Source organism: Olea europaea, unplaced genomic scaffold (assembly GCF_002742605.1).
Source record: "Olea europaea var. sylvestris unplaced genomic scaffold, O_europaea_v1 scaffold126, whole genome shotgun sequence".
Taxonomy (NCBI): Eukaryota; Viridiplantae; Streptophyta; class Magnoliopsida; order Lamiales; family Oleaceae; genus Olea; species Olea europaea.
This window is the reverse complement of record NW_019230046.1, coordinates 34,847-53,626: the sequence shown is the minus strand read 5'-3', so window position 1 is coordinate 53,626 and position 18,780 is coordinate 34,847. Positions and strand designations below refer to the sequence as shown.

Genomic DNA, 18,780 nt, shown 5'->3' with positions numbered 1-18,780 from the left:
CTTGATCCTCTCTCCTTTGAAGGTAATCTAGTCTTAAACTTATGACTTGAGGTAAAAAATAGTAATAATATTCCTTTTTTCGTCTGTATTGAGCATTCGAGTGCACACAATCGTTGCATCCATTGGAGCTTCGTTATGCAATCTAACATGGTGTTTAAATGTACAAGTAACATGTATGCGAACCGAGAGGAATTGAGATCTACTAAAAATGAGTCTCGTCAGTTATGTAAATAATATATGTATGTACAATAGTATATCCACACAGTACGTCTTTACTGTCTAGGCAAAACAAGTGCACACAAAATATAAGTTAAACGTGATAAAACTGAAATGTGATTAAGACATAACGTTATTGCACTTTAATCCATAAATTCATTCTCATTTAAAACACCTATTTTGAGAAATTGAAAAATAATATTTAATTTGTATGAGGTACTTTGTCATTTTTTTAAGGTAACATAAATTTAGGTCCCGTTTAATACACATTAATGTAAACATGAGAATGAAAAATATAGCTGTACAAGAGATAGAAAGTCAATTGTTAATAGGAAGCGAATTTAAAAATAACTGTAATATTGAAATTAAAGGAAGAAATGAAGAATAAACAGTTATCCGATGAATTCTAAGTCATCTGACATCTTGGGGGCCTAGGAATTTAGTTTATACCACATATTTTTCATCAAAATAGATTTTTCAACAGTAATTCGACTCCATTTCAATCACATATTTTTTTAGTAAAATAATATTATATGCAAATTTAAAAATTTTCCTTATTTTTTTAACCATACATTCTCTATCATGACACTATTTCAAAATGCATTTTTGAAAATAATGGGGCTCAAACAACCTATATTCATTTCTTTTTTGGCCTTTCATATATTCATCAAATGACGCAAAAAGTATCATAAATACGTGGTTTCAAATTTATGTTTATTTCTTTTTTAGTCGTTATTTGGTATTGGTTAAAATTTAGAATTTAATTTAAGTTAAATTTAACAATCAATTTTAATTACATATTTTATGAAATTTACAACTTTTTAACCATACATTACATCAACTTTTATTAAAATCTAGTAAAAATTTAAACCTATGTTTCATGATCATTATTTAGGAAAAATAATATTTTGAATAGTGACCTTTAAAACAATGTGTGATTAAGAAGTAAGATTTTTTTTATTTTGCAGAATATTTTATTGTGTGAATTTGTGATTGAAAATGAGTACGAGAAAAAAATCAAATAATGATTATCAAACGAGGACTAATTTTAATCCCCACCAAAAAGGGGGCTTAGTTTGTCAAAGAAGTCATTTTCATGTTTTATATACATTTTCCTAAGATGATTTAGCCCTATTTCATGGGGATTAAAATTTAGTTTTTAATGAATTTTAATAAACATTGATAAAATACGCGATCGTTTTTCTCTTAATGGAGATACTTTAAATAGTTTATTCAACTAATCTAGATATTACCACTTTTTGGCAAGAAAATTATCTTCCTAAAATCTCTATTTTACCCTTATACCCCACCCCCACCCATTAAAATCAAATATTTAGTAGATTTGACAAAAATTGATAAAATGTGTAGTTGTAAAGTTATATATCATATAAAATATATGGCTAAAATTAATTAACTTCTACTTATATTAAAATCTAAATTTTAATCGTTACTAAACAAGGACTTAGCTCGTCTGCCAACAATTAATTTCACTCTTTTTTTAATATGTTTTTAACCACATATTTACATAATAAAATATTTTACACGTAAGTGAAAGATTTTTTCTTACTTTTTAATCACACATTCTCTTAAAAAAATATTATTCAAAACTATGTTTATTCCAATTAATGATTGTTAAAAAGGGGCTTAAATTCTTTCTTCACTTCCCAAATGCGCTTCATATATTATATTATAATATTCTATTTTTATCATCGGAAAGGTTTAGTTTCAAAATTTTATTCTATTTCCAAAATTTACACCAGCCAAAATATCTAAAGAGGGATATTATTGTCCTTTCAATGAAATTCCAAGGCCAGCTGATGGTTCCTCAGCGACTATTAAAGGAGATGCCCGCTCTTACAGATTTTCGTACCACACTCTCTCTCTAACTCGCTATATCGATTTCAGAAATCCAGAGGTGCGATCTAAGAGGTGAAACATTCGTTTTTTGTATTTGAAATTTCAATACTTTTGCGTCACACATGCACACTGTAATATGTGTCGGAAGATGTGATGTTTTTATGCCTGTTTTATTTGCGGTGAAGAAATGATGTTGATTAAATGTGTTGATGTGATGAAATAGGAATGGATTTCTGTGATTGTTTGATTAATTTCTTTGATTATTCACTGATCTGAATAATTGTGTCCGCAAATGGTTTGGTCCTAATGGTCTAAATGAATTTGATTTGATCTATCCATTGCTGCAAAAATTTTTTGTTTTGATGTTAATTTTGGAGTTTTCTTAGATCTATTAGTGTTTAGAGGAGTCTAGCTTGGATCTGGATTTCTGTTGGTTTAGATTCAATTTAAACTCACGAGTAGTAACTTTTTGAGCTCATTACATGCTATTGGACGGTGGTATCTAGATCTGTTGCAAAAATTTTGTAATCAGGTGATGCGAATTAGTAAATCTGATATGCTTTGTTCCTATAGATATGAAATACTTTGTTCTAAAAGTTTTGATCTTTCAAAAAGAATCATCCAAAGCTGCATTTGGTTTAAGTTTTTAATTTTCTATGATTCTTTAGACATGATCCATGCGTTAGATCTATTTTGAAGCTTAGAATTGAATTTTGAGAAAGGTGATTACAATATATGTTGATTTTGGTAATCTATGCCATCAAATGCTGGGTAATGGGAGGAAGCATAATCTTTTGGTCGAGTTGATTTAGCTGATCTTTCTGAATGTAACTAAATATGTATGCCGGTAAATCTCTTATTGTATTGCATATAATTGTTTTCATCCATTAGCAAAACTCTCTTTCTCGTAGAAAAAGAATCTAAAATTTTCATTTAATTGATATTTTCATAAGTAACTAACTTTCATTTCTGATCAGGGTTTACTTTCTAGAATGTTGCTGAAATTATCTTAGTTGACCTCAAATTTATTAGGAATAAGACTTGGTTTGTTGTTAGTGAAAGTTCTGTGATCTTGTTATGAGGATATCATATGTTACATTTCTCGCCAGGAAATATAAGCATATCTTTTGTATTACAGGTATTAAGCCTTTCATGCTAGGGCTTAAGAGTATGGACCGTCACCCATTTGTTTTGAGCAATTATTATGTTGTGATGGGTAGTAAGATCTAAGCACTTTATATGTTGTACATGGCAATACTGCCAAAGTCCCTGAGATTTGCCACCACTGTGATGATTGCACAGCGTTCCCATTATCTTATTTTTTTCCTGTAAACGTTAGTCGAGAAATCTATGTGTATCTCATAAATGAGTGTATATTTTTCCAGAGAATGGTGAAGATTTGCTGTATTGGAGCTGGGTATGTTGGAGGCCCCACCATGGCAGTGATAGCACTCAAGTGCCCTAAGATTGAAGTGGCGGTTGTTGATATATCTGTTCCCCGCATCAAAGCCTGGAACAGTGATCAGCTCCCTATCTATGAGCCAGGCCTTGATGAAGTGGTGAAACAGTGTCGGGGCAAGAATCTTTTCTTTAGCACGGAAGTTGAGAAACATGTCTCTGAAGCCGATATAGTGTTTGTCTCAGTCAATACTCCCACCAAGACTCGGGGTCTTGGAGCAGGCAAAGCCGCAGATTTGACTTATTGGGAAAGTGCAGCCCGCATGATTGCTGATGTGTCAAAATCTGACAAAATTGTGGTTGAGAAATCCACCGTCCCAGTCAAAACAGCCGAGGCCATTGAAAAAATTTTGACCCACAACAGCAAGGGAATTAACTTCCAGATTCTTTCTAATCCAGAATTCCTTGCTGAGGGCACTGCAATTAAAGATCTTTTCAAGCCTGACAGGGTTCTGATTGGAGGTCGGGAAACCCCTGAAGGCTTAAAGGCAGTTAAAGCACTGAAGAATGTTTATGCTCACTGGGTTCCTGAAGAAAACATCCTTACCACTAACTTGTGGTCCGCTGAGCTCTCAAAGCTTGCTGCTAACGCATTCTTGGCTCAAAGAATCTCATCAGTCAATGCCATGTCTGCTCTTTGTGAGGCTACTGGTGCAGATGTTTCACAAGTTTCATATGCTGTAGGTACTGACTCAAGAATTGGTCCCAAGTTCCTTAACGCTAGTGTTGGTTTTGGTGGCTCTTGCTTCCAGAAGGACATCCTTAACCTGGTTTACATTTGCGAGTGCAATGGTCTTCCTGAGGTGGCAGAATACTGGAAACAGGTCATTAAGATTAATGACTATCAAAAGACTCGTTTTGTGAACCGTGTTGTTGCCTCTATGTTCAACACAGTCGCCAACAAAAAAGTTGCCATCTTGGGTTTTGCTTTCAAGAAGGATACAGGTGATACCAGAGAAACTCCTGCTATCGATGTTTGCAAAGGACTTTTGGGTGACAAAGCTCGATTGAGCATTTACGATCCTCAGGTTACCGAGGACCAGATCCAGAGGGACCTTACGATGAACAAGTTCGATTGGGACCATCCTCTCCATCTCCAGCCCATGAGCCCCACCACAGTGAAGCAAGTTAGTGTTGTTTGGGATGCCTACGAGGCAACTAAAGATGCACATGCTGTTTGCATTCTTACCGAGTGGGACGAGTTCAAGACACTTGATTTCCAGAAGATATACGACAACATGCAGAAACCCGCCTTTATCTTTGATGGAAGGAACGTTATCAATGTGGATAAGGTGAGGGAAATTGGCTTTATCGTGTACTCAATCGGCAAGCCACTGGATGCCTGGCTCAAAGACATGCCTGCTGTTGCATAAATGCATTTCTTTGATCAAATATCTTCATTTTGGAACCGACGAGCATAGATGCACACGGACAGCTGGATTATTTACATTTTATTTTCCATCAATTTTCGACTTCTCCTATATTTTCCCCTGTAATCAGAAGATGCCGAGCGTCATTATCTGGTCTGAATTTAGAGCGTTATGTTTCCTCTTACCAGTATTTATGATACTGCTATCTGTCATTTACTTATCCTCTTCAAGCATCTGATTTGTTCTTTGTTTTGCTTATAAGTTGATAACATTATTTTTAGAAATTTATACGTAGTGAATTGAGGCTATGTGGTTGTTTACTTTTTTCACAAAATTAATTTTGTTAATGACAGATTTTTTGGAAAACTAAGTAAATTTGATTCAATTTGAGATGCCGTGGCTATTGCTGTGAAAGTTTGCTCTATGTGATTGATTATTTTGTTGAACTCTCAAGTTGCCTAGATAAAATGTAAATTCTGTTTGTTTTAGCATATATTTGGATGGTGTTTATAAATTGTTTGTAAGATTCTCTCAAACTCATTTTTATCAAAATGGTGTAATTTTCACATCAATGGTCTTACGTTCATATCAATTTTATGTAGTCATCTCCAACCTATTACACCAAATAATTCTCAACAATTAATTTATTTCAATAAATTAATTAATTGAAAATTACACTCAATAACTAAAATATTTCATTTCTTAATAAATTTTAAAAAAAGCATTATACTTAATTACATTTAAAAGAAAATAACATTTAACATATAATATAAATACTTTCCCTAAACAAAAGTAAAGTCCTTTAACATATAGTATAAATACTTGAGAGCTGCTATAGGTATAGGGATTTAAATCCCTGTACCTACTGAGTACACACAGGAAGGGCGGGAAATTTTTTTTTTTTTTTTCACATATTTTATACATGGAGCCCACTCCCATGTGAGTAGGAATTCAAAAATCTGTCATTTTTCTGATAAAAAAATTCTGTACCTGAAGAATTTTTCTAAATAGTTTCCCTAAACAAAAGTAAAGTCCAACTAATTTTATGATTTAATTCTCGGAATTAGTAAATCCATTCCACTTATGATCGAACAATGCGCTTCGATCTAATCTACAATTGGTGAATCAACACCATGTTCATCCTCAAATATCATTATATGATGTAATACATTTTTTTTCCCAAAAACGTGTTGTCTTGTCACAATTACGAACCACGATTGTAGAATGTCAAATGCACCTTCTACGTCTTTCTACATCCTTCGGTTCATTGAAAGTTTTTTTTGCAGCAACATGGATCATGAATTGTTTGTACAAGAGTAGACCTTTTATATATATACTGTCAACTAAATAATAACTAAACACATGTTCTTATTACCAAATATCTCCACAACAGCACGGCAAAATCTCTTCTAACTTTAATTGTTGTGGATTGTCCTACTTTAATGCACTCATAAGTAGCATTTGCCTATACCATATGCCAACATTTGAAAAACAATCGTTATCTTCTGAAAAGTAGACAATCCGAGTTTATCTTGCCCATTTTTTTCTGAATAAAGTAGTTGTCACGACCTTCTACGATTTTAACAATATGTAAAAATAAATTTCAAAATTTTGAAAATAGTCGGTGAAACATCACTTTTATTATAATGTGAGTTCTCAACAAAATAGTCATTGAACAAATTTGTAACAATGATTTCTCGAACAAATTTATAACCGGGAATTGAGCCTCCATGGATCACTTGGTTATTTTGTAAATTGAGATAGTGAGCAAGAAGGAGGTTGTTGTTGGAAGATACACAAATTTTTGCTTCTTGTTCTGCATCAATCGTTTCAAGATTATCTATAAATTGTACTTCATTGTCACTTTCATCTTAGAAAACGAAGATGAAAAATAAGAGGGACCTCTCAAATTGATTTTTTTTTTTAATGATAAATTGGATGGATGAGTTTTAGCAAATTTCAGTGTAATCTTTATCATTATTGAATTAAATATCTAGAAAATTAAGGTATCCGGATTATTATATTTTAATCATTGAATGAATTTCATCAATATTTCAACCGTACAAAATTTTCAAAATCTCAAAGTACCTCTGGTCCTTTTGTCAATATTGTGATGGTATTGGAGGAATTGAAAATGATCTACCAAAAGATTAAATTATTGTCTAGTGTGTTATATTTTACTTTTCAATTTTTATGTTGTTGGAGTACTAATTTTTTATTAGTTTATAATTATCAAAGTTGTAAGTTTTGAATATTGATGCATGGCATGTATGCTCTCAATTTCTCATAATTATTCGAGAAAAATGGATTACAAGAATAGTCTAATATTATTTTGAAAGAAAAATTTCCAAAAGTAAGAATTGATCCTTAATTAAAGCTTGATGCTTTGCTTTGGTGTTGCCTTTCAGTTGGAAGTAGAATCCGATTAGAGTTTAATTATGGGAATACTTTAATAAAGTCGTCTTTATGTCGATTATGATTATTTAATGAAAAGCTGCCTCAGTTTGTACAGTCTCGACAAACAAGCATTTTGGTTCTTTAGTTGGAAAGATACGAACTTTTTCTTTAGGGTCACTTTTAATTTTTTAGTTAAAAGATTATAAAAAGAGAGCATCCAATAATTATAAAATTGAATAATATAATATAATGGATTTACGTAATTCTACAAAACCGAGATTGAAATGAAAAAGGATATTTATATTTCGGCAAAAATATACACTTTAGCATTTTAAAGCATTTTCACTTTTAGAATAGTAATATATTATTTTAAATGAAAGTGACATCTGACACGCCATAATTTGAAATAGGAAAAAGCCAAATGACCCATGAGGATGACCATACCGATAACCACTCACTCACATGGATGCGTGGGTCTCGCGCGAATAAAATAATTGGATAAATAAGAGAGATTCAAAGTTTTAGTATGTGTTTTAACCTTTTTTTTTTTTCCAAAAGCTTTCGTAAATTGCTCTTTAGAATACTTAGTTTAAATAGTTAATTAATAAAAAAATTTCACACAAACTCAACTATTTAATTAGAGTTAGCCTTAATTGATATTTGATTAAATACATAGTTTTCTTGGGACGATACTCCATTCATCATTATATTATTTGGCTACGAGTTATTGTTCATTTTTTATTTTTATTTTTTTGCTCTTTTTCTTTTGTTTTATATTTATATTAACGGGCAGTTTTTTTATTTATTTATTTATTTTCTATTTTTTTTCAGCGCGACCTTGATATTTAAAATGGACAATGTTTGTCAAGAGGGACCTATTATGCCTACTTTCTCGAGCATTAGAGATTTCTGGTGCCATTTTTAAAGGTTGGAGGTATTGTCTAAGTCATTTTTCTAAAGATTGGGGATCAAATATGCAATTTTCCCTTATTTTTTAATCCCTCTCTCTCTCTCTCTCTCTCTCTCTCTCTTCATTTTATGACTTTTGTTTTTCATATATATATATATTTTTTTTTACATATTCTAATTAAGAATAATGAATAGACAATTTACCCTTTTAATTAGCGGTGGGCTTTTTTTTCCAAAATTGGTGGAACCAGATTGGAAAAAGATATAATTGGTTGGTTGGATTTCAGTCTCCCCACTAAATAGATCGATTTTGGGAGCATAGATTTAGAACCGATCGATTTCAGGACCATGGATTTAGAATTGATCGATTTCAATCCAATTCTTGGTATTACCTTGAGAACCAACCGTAAATTTGATTTTCCCAAATTTCTCTTTTTGCAGGTGCATTGCCTCAAGATGCACCAAATTTTTTAACATTAGATCCCAAAATTATCTCACACAAAAATTCCATTTTTTGGACGCCTCTTCTTTCTTTTGCAGTAAAACTAATGGGTAATCAAAATTCAAATTGAAATAATTTTATAAATACTTTACAAATTCATAACTTTAATGCATCCCAGTAGGAAAAAATATATGTTTTTAGTTAAATATTTCATAAGAATTCAAATATCTCTATGTTCTCACAGTAAGCGGCCATAAGAGAACTCTATTCCGATTTATTTTCAATCTAACAAGTAGTTTTATACTTTATTTTTATTAATTTTAAGTATAAAAAAAAATCGGATAGAGCCGGATGGTTCAATTTCGATTTGGTTATATAGTTAGATATGGAACCAATGGTTTCATTCTAAAATTTTCATTGGTTTTCATTTCGATTTGCTTTCCTTCATAATTGAACCAAATCAGACCACATCCACTCTTACTTTTAATTCTTGAATATTTTGATCAAAAGATTGACGGACCAAAAATTGGATGGAATCTGTCAATTTGGATAATACTGCCAATTAATCTAATGTTGAAAAAAAGTTGAGGACAAAAGTGCAAAAGAATAAAAAGGTTGGAAGCAATTTTTGCAATTTATCCATGTATTTCTTATAAGTAAATTTAGCAAACTATGCCATGAGCCAATATTCGAAGGGTCTACTCTAGAGTTTATTTGGCAAAGCTCAAAAAAGCACTCTTCTTGTACCAAAAAATAATCTTGCTTTCAATTTTACACAGATTAAGAAAACTTAATAATATAATTGAAACTATAAATTTTATTGTTATAAACTAGAGAGCAAAGAGAAGAGGTTAGAGAAGTTAAAAAACTTGTATGTATTTCATTGATAACTAAAGCCCCATATTTATATGAAAGAATTAGGGATATAATAGTACTAAAAATTAGGATTGTAGTGGTATAATTGTCATTTACTAGTTAATCATATTATTTACAACACTACCCCTGAAATGACATATTACAAAATATCCATATCATTAAGACCTTGTTAAGAAAATTCTGTAGAACAAAACTTGATTGAAGAAAAAAGAGTACTGCTGCTCCTTCCGATTGCAATTCTTATATCATTTCATCCTTATCTTGTATGTAGGGATGACAATCGGGCCCGTGACTCGGCTCGAGGCTCGGTAGACCCTAGCCTAGGCTCAGGCGCGCCCCATTTTGGGGACACGGGCTTTGCTCAAGTTGACCCGTAAGCTTGCGAGCTTTAAAAAAAAAAATAAATAAAAAAAATTTTGAGGCTGCCTTTTAAGGTAGCAGTTTAGGAAGGAAGGGAAAAAAAAAGGGGGGGGAGAAAAGGAGCCTGCCCGGCTCGTTTACATCCCTACTTGTATGTCAACATTTTCAATATTACAATTTTTTGTGAAATATGTCTCATATTGTCATGTAGTTTTTATATAACATCATCTTCATATGAAATATCTTATCAACTTTTGATGATTGTAATAATATGATAATTTGAAAAATAACTCTTGATGATATCTTCAAGAATGTCATACATACATGAGTATTATTTTGAAGGTAAATGTCTTGTATGTTATAGACATTCATTACATAAAGAATATGACTCGCTAAAACCTATTTAGGAAAAACCATGTGAAAAAAATTCCTAATGAAGGAAAGAGAAAACATTTATTATTTTGAATACGCTATAAAGTTGTATAGTTAAAAAAATTGTCAAAAAATTCAATAGGATAAAACTTTGATTAAGGGAAAAGAGTACAACACGTATTTACTCCCCCTCATCACTTAAAATTATGTTCAAGCATATTAAGCTCCCGTTTCGTATTGATTTAAATTAGATATTAATATATTTTAATCTAAATCTAAGTCAAAGTCAAACAATGTATGAATCACGTATTTCATTGTTCCAAAAATTTCAAAAACTTTTATTAAAATCTGCTAAAAATTTAATTTTTAATCCCCCCCAATAGGGGCTAAATCTTTTAGGGATAACATTAATAGTCATACCAGATGAGTTGACTATAAAGCATTTCAAATTTTATGAATCATCGAGATAACATGATATGAACTCGTGATTTCATCCACCACGATTTTTGTGAAAATTATTATACTAAAAATCATATGTTACATATCACGTCTTTATTTTCTTTATTTCCATTTTGTATAAGTATACACCTTTAGTTGTTTGGATTGTAAATCCCAAAACATTAGTTATTTCTAGTAAATTCAATTTGTTAGAATTGCGTCCATTTATTTTGACCAGTCATTACTTTGATTGATGTATTTTGAGGTATTTATTTTGATTCCTTGTTATGATGTAGTACATCATGCATAAGAGCGTTGTCGACAATTTTTTCTTTTTTGAATATATTATTTTCTATAATGACATAACTTGTTGAGACATCTTAATTTTTAATATATCATATACTTGAACCTCTTTCGAAATTTTATAATTTGTTATATCTAATTGCTTATCAAGAGTATATGCCTCATTAATGAGACCATTTACGATAATTGCTCCATTTTCGCCTGGAGATTTTTTGTGTTGGAATCAAATACCATCACGCTTAGGCATGGTATAAATTTATCAAATATAATGTTAACTAATTATTCTTCAAAACATTAATTCGAATTGGATTATTTAAAATTGGTGTGTAAGATATTATTGATCTTTTTGGTCAGTAAATGTATTTGAATGAATTATCATTCGAACTTCTAGTTCAAATTATCTTTTGCTAGAATTTAGATAATAATGTATTTGTAAATTATTTTCAACTTTTTGATTTCTCCCCATAATGCTGAAAGAATTGTTCAATTGAAATGATAATCAACAAACTATATTATAAAATATCACCCATTTGGAATAAGGGTTTGAACTACGATTTATTCACAACATTCTTTATTTTTAATCTCAGTGCAATGTGATGGGTGAATTTTTCATGTATTACACTATCAAATAATTAGATGAAGAAATCATGCTCTGATCATAAGCCAATTATATTAGGTGAACATGATGTTGACAAGATGCATAATATCATTCTCTAAATAGATATGAAAAGTATTTTGTTCTCAATTAAATTAATTGGAGACGTTTAAGAAATAATTGTCTTCAACCAATTTACCAATTTTTAAATTAACACTTATTAAAATGTTGATATTTAGGCTCATTAGTATTAACAAAACAAACCGTTTTAAATTGTATAATCTAAAAGTTGTGCTTATTATTTAAAATTTTGAGTAGTAATTTCACAAATTTTAGGTTGCGAAAACTATCAATCATCTAGAGGATGTATCAAACTGAATTAGATACAAATAATATTTAGATGATTAACGTAGAGAGTGACAGGCCTCATATATTATCCTAATTAACTTTTAGAAGTATAGTGAATTCAATCATTATTTAGTTATTGATTGTTTTTGACCAATAATAGAGAAAACTAATATCATATAGAAATACATTGGATTGAAGAATCTTCTGATTTCTCGTTAAATGGTCATTTGAATTCTCATTTCGCATCATATTGATTCAGTGATGGTCTAACCGAACATGTCAAACAATAAAAATATAAGAGCCATTGAACTGCTGGCTGAATACATCATTCAATTGCACTAAATGTATAGTATAGAAAATTAATATGTTCATTTTTTCCAATTTAAGAACAAATTAATAGCAGCATCCCTACAAATAAAATAAAATTAGTCCTTTTGGAACTTTCAATCAGATCTACAGAAATTGATATTGTATTAATATAATCGCTATCATTTTTCGTCTTTCTCCTTCAAGTAGTTGTGACTAGTTTAATCAGATAGTCAATGTACGTTATGTAGTAAAAATTATGTAAAAATACTCTATTATCATTTTCTCAACAAAAAAAAAAAAAGCATAAATAATTTTCTACTGATATAACACATATTAACAATGAACTATTTAACAATGTTGATGAAGTATGTTCAAAATATCTTTTGAGAATTAATTATAATTGATGATTGATATTTAAATCAATGATATCAAATAGTTTAAAAGAATTTAGATATTTAAATGAACCACATCTAAATTTTAGCAATTAAATTTAAAATTTCTGTTTCAAGCAAAATTCAATAATGCAAATAACATAATTTTAATATTTAAACTAAATAATTTAGATTCAAAACTTTGGTTTTAAATTTTTCTTGAAAATCATAAATAAATAAAAAATGAATTTATCAATGTAAACTTTTAAATATATATTTATCATATATTCAAATTTCATGTTCTCAAAGATGCAGAAAGTTAGCATAACTAATTCACCGTGAACAATATTATTTAAGCATTGTATTAGAATTACTGGATGGTAAATTTATAAGTATCATCATGAAATATATGTATCTATATAATACATAAAATTATCGTAATATGCATTTAACGCTACAAATTTAATAGGAGGAATATAAATGGCCTTTGATCTAAAGTTGTCAGATTATTTTTTTTTTTTTAATGTAAATTCTATGGTCACGAGTTTCAAATATATAATTACTTTTATTTTCTTATTAATGCACTTAAAAGAACATACAGTAACCCATTCATGACATTTGCACCGCGTATAATAATTTAATAAATATAATAACAATTAATACATAATGAATGACAGAATTTGCATATAACAAATCCTTTTTTTTTTTCTTTAACGCTATGGAATGACAATTCACAATTACTTCTCATCAAACTGAATAAATTTCATTAACCTAATAATGAAAGCTAAACAAAATATTTGTGTATGATACATAAGTAAAAAACATACATTTCAACTTATGATATTTTTCTAGATTTCTACTACTTCGGAAGCACAAATTGTTATTATTAGAGAATTAAAATCTTATAAATTTATGCTTTTCAGGAGTAAGAGTACAATCTTTTTCAATATATTGTAATGTCATAATTTGTGTTTTTTACGAGCAACAAAAATTATTTCTTATGGAATAATGAGAGAATAATTTAATATTCTTCTAACATATGGATTCTAAATTTATATTATTTCTAAAGTAATAATGCAATGTTTACATCGAAATCTATAAATTTGTGATTCTTCAAGAGAAAACACATAATATTCTTGAATAAATGTAAAAATGTGCTCCTTCCAAATCAACACAATATTCTTTTAGAATATTAATTTGTATAAAAATTGATTCAAACGATGTAGCTATATTCTTTTGAAATATTTAAAAATATTACTATCGTGTTATGTTCCAAAAGCAATAATTGATTATTCTTCTAGTATACTAATTTATTATAAAAGTATGCTTCTTTTGTAACAACATTTCAATATTCTTTTTGGAATATTGAAATTGTATCATTATGCTCTTATGAAGCATATAGTATTCTTTAAAAGCAAAAAGTTAATATTCTTCTAGAATGTTGAAATCAAAATGTCATGCTCTTCAAGAGCAATAGGATATTATTATTCAAAATAATTAATTGTATAAAAATTTATTCTTCATGAGTAAAAATATAATTTAAATCATATTTAATTAGGCTTTTTCGAATTAATAAAATCTAACTAAATATGTGCTATTTCAGGAGTACCATATTTTTCTAATAAGCATATATAAGAGTACAAAATTCATAAATTACATTACATATTAAAAAGAATAAGAACGTGATAATTAATCAGAAGGAAATGCATTTAAATTAGTACTTCTTCAAAATCAACATAATATTCTTTAGAAATATTAATGAAATTGTAAAGTGTGTTTTTGTAGGAAATTAAAATTACAAACAGAATCTTTTCAAGAATATATTATGAAAAAATATCATACATTTTAGAGAGTAATAATACAATATTATTTTAAATATTGTATGTACGAATTTGTTCTTCTCCAAGAGCAACAAAATAATATAAATATCATATTCTTTTTCAAGCAATGCTATAATATTCTTCTAGAACATTGATTTAGATTGTTTCTTATTCAAAAATTATCTCCATGCCCTTTTGATACGACCCAAGAATCAACCTTATCTTTCTTCCCAGTCTAACCATTTTGGTCCAAAAAGAGAGCGAGAACTTATGATATAAAATATTCTTCTGAAATATTGTACTAGAATAATAAACAAAAAAATTACATTAACGTAAATATTTATCTATCACAAATTTGTATAGTCAAATTGATATAAACAGACAAAATATCTATATCGCTTTGCTATGCAATTTAAAATTAGGAGAATACTAACACTTTTTTGAAGCAAATTAAAAGAGTTTTCTTTGTAAATTAAATTTGCTAGAACACCTAGTCTTGCTTTGATTTAATAAAAAAATTTATACCTTAACTGGCTAAAGATTTGAAAGCAGAAAGAGAAATTTTTTTGCTAACTCAATTAGCTAAAATCAATGATAACATGGTATTGTACTAGAATATTTAAAAATTTTAAAGTCAATAGATTTGTGTGTAGATAACTAAAGCCGCATATTTATAGGAAAGAATCGATGATACAATTGTAATTAAAAATAGGGTTATAGTAGTATAATTGTCATTCACTAATTAATCACAGTATTCACAACATTCACTTATTTTTTTCGTAATATACCCATACAACGTGTAAAGAAAGTTTATATTTGTTAATAACAAGTCACATTAAAAGGGGTATTCTAAAAAATTAAAAAAATTAACTATACACTCACCAATTGGCCTACAATTTGGGATAAATGAAAAAGAAAAATAAGCCTTTTTTTAATGAGATGGAGGGAATAATAGTTAAGTAGCTTTTTGTTGCTTAAAATATTTGCTTATGCTATTTTTTGTCACTTCCACAATAAAAAAAAATTACTTATTTTGAAAGAAAAATTAACTTTAACGTTAAAATGAGTAACTTAATTATTTTTAACTTTAACTATTAAATAATTATTTATTTTTAAGAAACTTATTACTTATCTATTTTAAGCTTAGCTGAAATATTCCTTTATTCCATATCTCTTTGTCACGGTCTGAATTTAAGAACGGGCCGAAGTCCATGTCACCTTCATACAAGTAGTTTACTTTTGTAAAATGTAAAATAACTTATTTTATTTTAATTGAAGACTGAGTGGTGCCTTTGATTTAGAAAGCCATCATTTTATGTTTTAGCCGAGAGTTTTTTGGACCCCACAAGCACAAGCAAGGCTGCACCCTGAAGGTCCATTCTTTATTTTGGAGTTAGCTTTTTGCTTGTAATTAATTACTGCCTTACTTCGAATTTCAAATAAAATTATAAAAATCTTTACAAATTTGAAAGACCGCACATACATTGTTGTCACCTATCTTTTTTCTCTTCACCGAAAGTTTCCAATAAACCCAAAATTCAAAATTTTGGATCTAGAAATCAAGTAAATTAAAGCAAATGAGCAAAGAGTCAAAGAGAAGTGGTGGTGGAGAGCTAGTGGCTCCGTCCCCGACATCCTCAAAAGATTGGAAGCCCTCAATCGGGTCTACTGCGTCCGACAAGAAAGTCATCCTAAAGAGTGCCGTTATGAAAGAGGTCATTCAGAGAGAAGTTGTTGACATTATCATAGCTATAAATTGTTTTTATTTCACTCAAAATAAGTAGAAACCACTAATTTTTCCCCCATTTTTTTTTTTTTTTGATTTTTTTTCTCTTGAAAAGCATTGTTTTTTACATATACAATTATAGATTCACATAGATAATTTATTGAAATTTATCGAAATTTCAATGCTCTCCAATTTGGTGGGTTAAGAATAAAGTTTTTTTTTAATTTTTATTTTTGATTTTTAAAAATAAATTTTTAACTCAGTTGTAATTTTTTGAAATTTTGGGACTTTGATTGCAATTGGTTCATTGTTTTTCTTTTGTTTTGTTTTTGTTTTGATTAAATAGAAGGATAAAATCATCAAAATGGATGAAAATGACCTTTTGCGCAGTGAAATGTGGAAGGTATGAGTGAAAATGCCAAAAAATGAAAGGTAATAACGTTTTGCACAATAACGTTGAAAGATATGGACCTTTTTGTACTAACTGCCTGTAATAATTATATATGTATATATTAAAAAAAATATGCTAAATTACACTAAAAGTTTAAAGGAAATTTATTATGAAACAAAATATTAATCTAAAGTTGTTTGTCACAATAATTTATTGTTTCGAGTTATTACCACATTTTTGCACTTGAAAGTACGTAAATCACTCACTGGTTTGGGCATCTTGTTGAAGTCATAATATTTCTAGTTTTTTAAGCATGTTTAGGGCTTCATGGCACAATTTTTCATTTTTCCCCGTACTATCATCCTCAAGATTATCTCATTTCTTTTATTGTTTAATTGTGACAATGATTTCTTCTTCAGTTAAAGCATACATGACTTGTTTATTTAGATGATTAAGGAAGACGTTAATATCCATTCGACTAGTTTAGTGAAGTGTCAAATCTGTTCACTTAATTAGGGTTGGACATTGTCTGATTAGGTTTTTTCGAACTTGAATTTTCGAGTATAGTAAGCGGAATCGTCAGATTTAATTATAGAATCGTTCGAGTTTGTTCCATTCGGATCTTGGGTTCCACAATAATTATTTTTTTAATATTTACAATAATACTACATTAATTTTACTAATAATATGCTTAATCTTAACTTCTACAAAATAATGTAGTCCAGTCTTACATATCTGTTGCGCCTCTCTTTGTTTAATTCTTCATAGATTTGATTCTTAAAATCACAAAGAAGATAGCAAGCTCACAATTATGAAGAGAGTCATAGTCAACCTTTCAATTCGAATTTTTAGAACTGTGGAAACAACATTATGGTCGAATAATAGATTTGGGTAAAATTTAGGTCAATTTTATTAAGTTGGGATTGGATTGAAAATTAGAAATGTGAAAAATCATATTTTTGGGTTTTGGTTAAATTAATTATTTAGCAATTTATTTAAAAAAAAAAAATTGGCTGATTTAAGATAAATAAATTAAAAAAAAATAGGGAGATTCGATTTTTATTCGATTTGTTATTTACTTATATTATCTAAAATTGAAAATCGAGCCAAACCCGTCGATTTTCAATTTAGATACCCATTCAGGTATGTAATATAAGAAGAACCGTTCAACTTGATTCAATTTAGGTCGGGTCCGATTTGATCCGATTCAATTATGGAGTTTTATCCAATCCGACACTTAATATTGCAATAAATTTTTGGCTTTCCTCATCCACTTCATCTGTAACTTGCAATTCAAATATATCGGAGTCCTAATTTTATAGTGCTCAAACGAATTGACAATTGCTTTTGGCTTCACATCAATTGACCATGAAGCAACTGCAATTATAATTGAATAATTTTGCCCCCCGAGGTATAGTCTAATGGTGCAAAGGACAGGAGTGAGGTTATCTCACGTCTTGCTGACAACCGCAGTGTGAGAGTTTGATTTCTGAGACATTGAATTGAATTCTTTATAGGCGCAGTGTACAGGCAGTTCTTGTTCCCTGATCTGTTGGGGGCACATCTCGCAATTTATCTCCCTCACAAAACTCTAGGAACGGGGCGTTGGGTCCTCAAGATTGGGGTTCAACCTTTTTTTTTTTTTGAATAATTTTTCTCAAATAGGGCCACATAGGCGCTGTTTTCGACAACCTGTCAATAGGGAGGACACACTGAGAAATTTAGATAGTGTCACGTTTTACTTACCGTACTTTAACTTGCACCCAATTACTCACTGAATTTCATAATGTTGCCCTCCATTACTCATAAAGAAATTTGTGTCAATGACCATTTCACACGTGGAGGATGGAATTCATAGCTGGCAGTTAAATGCCGTATCATTAATTCCAAACACCAATGAAACACGCCTCACCCGATTCACAAAAAATCCTATGAACCCTAAAAGCCAAATTCTGGGGCAAAACTAGAAATCGCGCAAGAAGAAATCACCAAAGCCCAAGATTGTTTCTAACCCTAAGCCCCAAATACATTCTACCCCATCGACAGTCCCCCCCAATCTGACGAACGAGGAACAATTTTTTTGATTGAAGTGGAAAAGACGTGAAGATAGAGGGAGGAAATGAAGGTAATTTCAATTGTTCAAATTTATTTCTGGAACTCCAAATCCTTCAATTTTTCCTCTTCATATATATATATATATATGTGTGTGTGTGTGTGTGTGT

The 18,780-nt window shown here is 29.6% G+C and overlaps 1 protein-coding gene across 4 annotated transcripts in view; it reads left to right on the top strand.

Moving 5' to 3' along the window:
* Positions 1 to 2,004: 2,004 nt before the first annotated feature.
* LOC111374558 (UDP-glucose 6-dehydrogenase 2-like) overlaps positions 2,005 to 18,780 on the top strand; it is a 25,734-nt gene continuing 8,958 nt past the window's right edge. The window contains exons 1-2 of one of the 4 annotated variants that reach the window (XR_002699161.1): positions 2,005 to 2,145; positions 3,212 to 3,452. Coding sequence is in view for 3 of the 4 variants with exons in the window: in XM_022997238.1 (XP_022853006.1) it covers positions 3,462 to 4,904 (1,443 nt within the window). In the remaining variant the exon portion in view is untranslated. The other 3 variants (XM_022997238.1, XM_022997237.1, XM_022997239.1) reach the window with 3 other exon arrangements.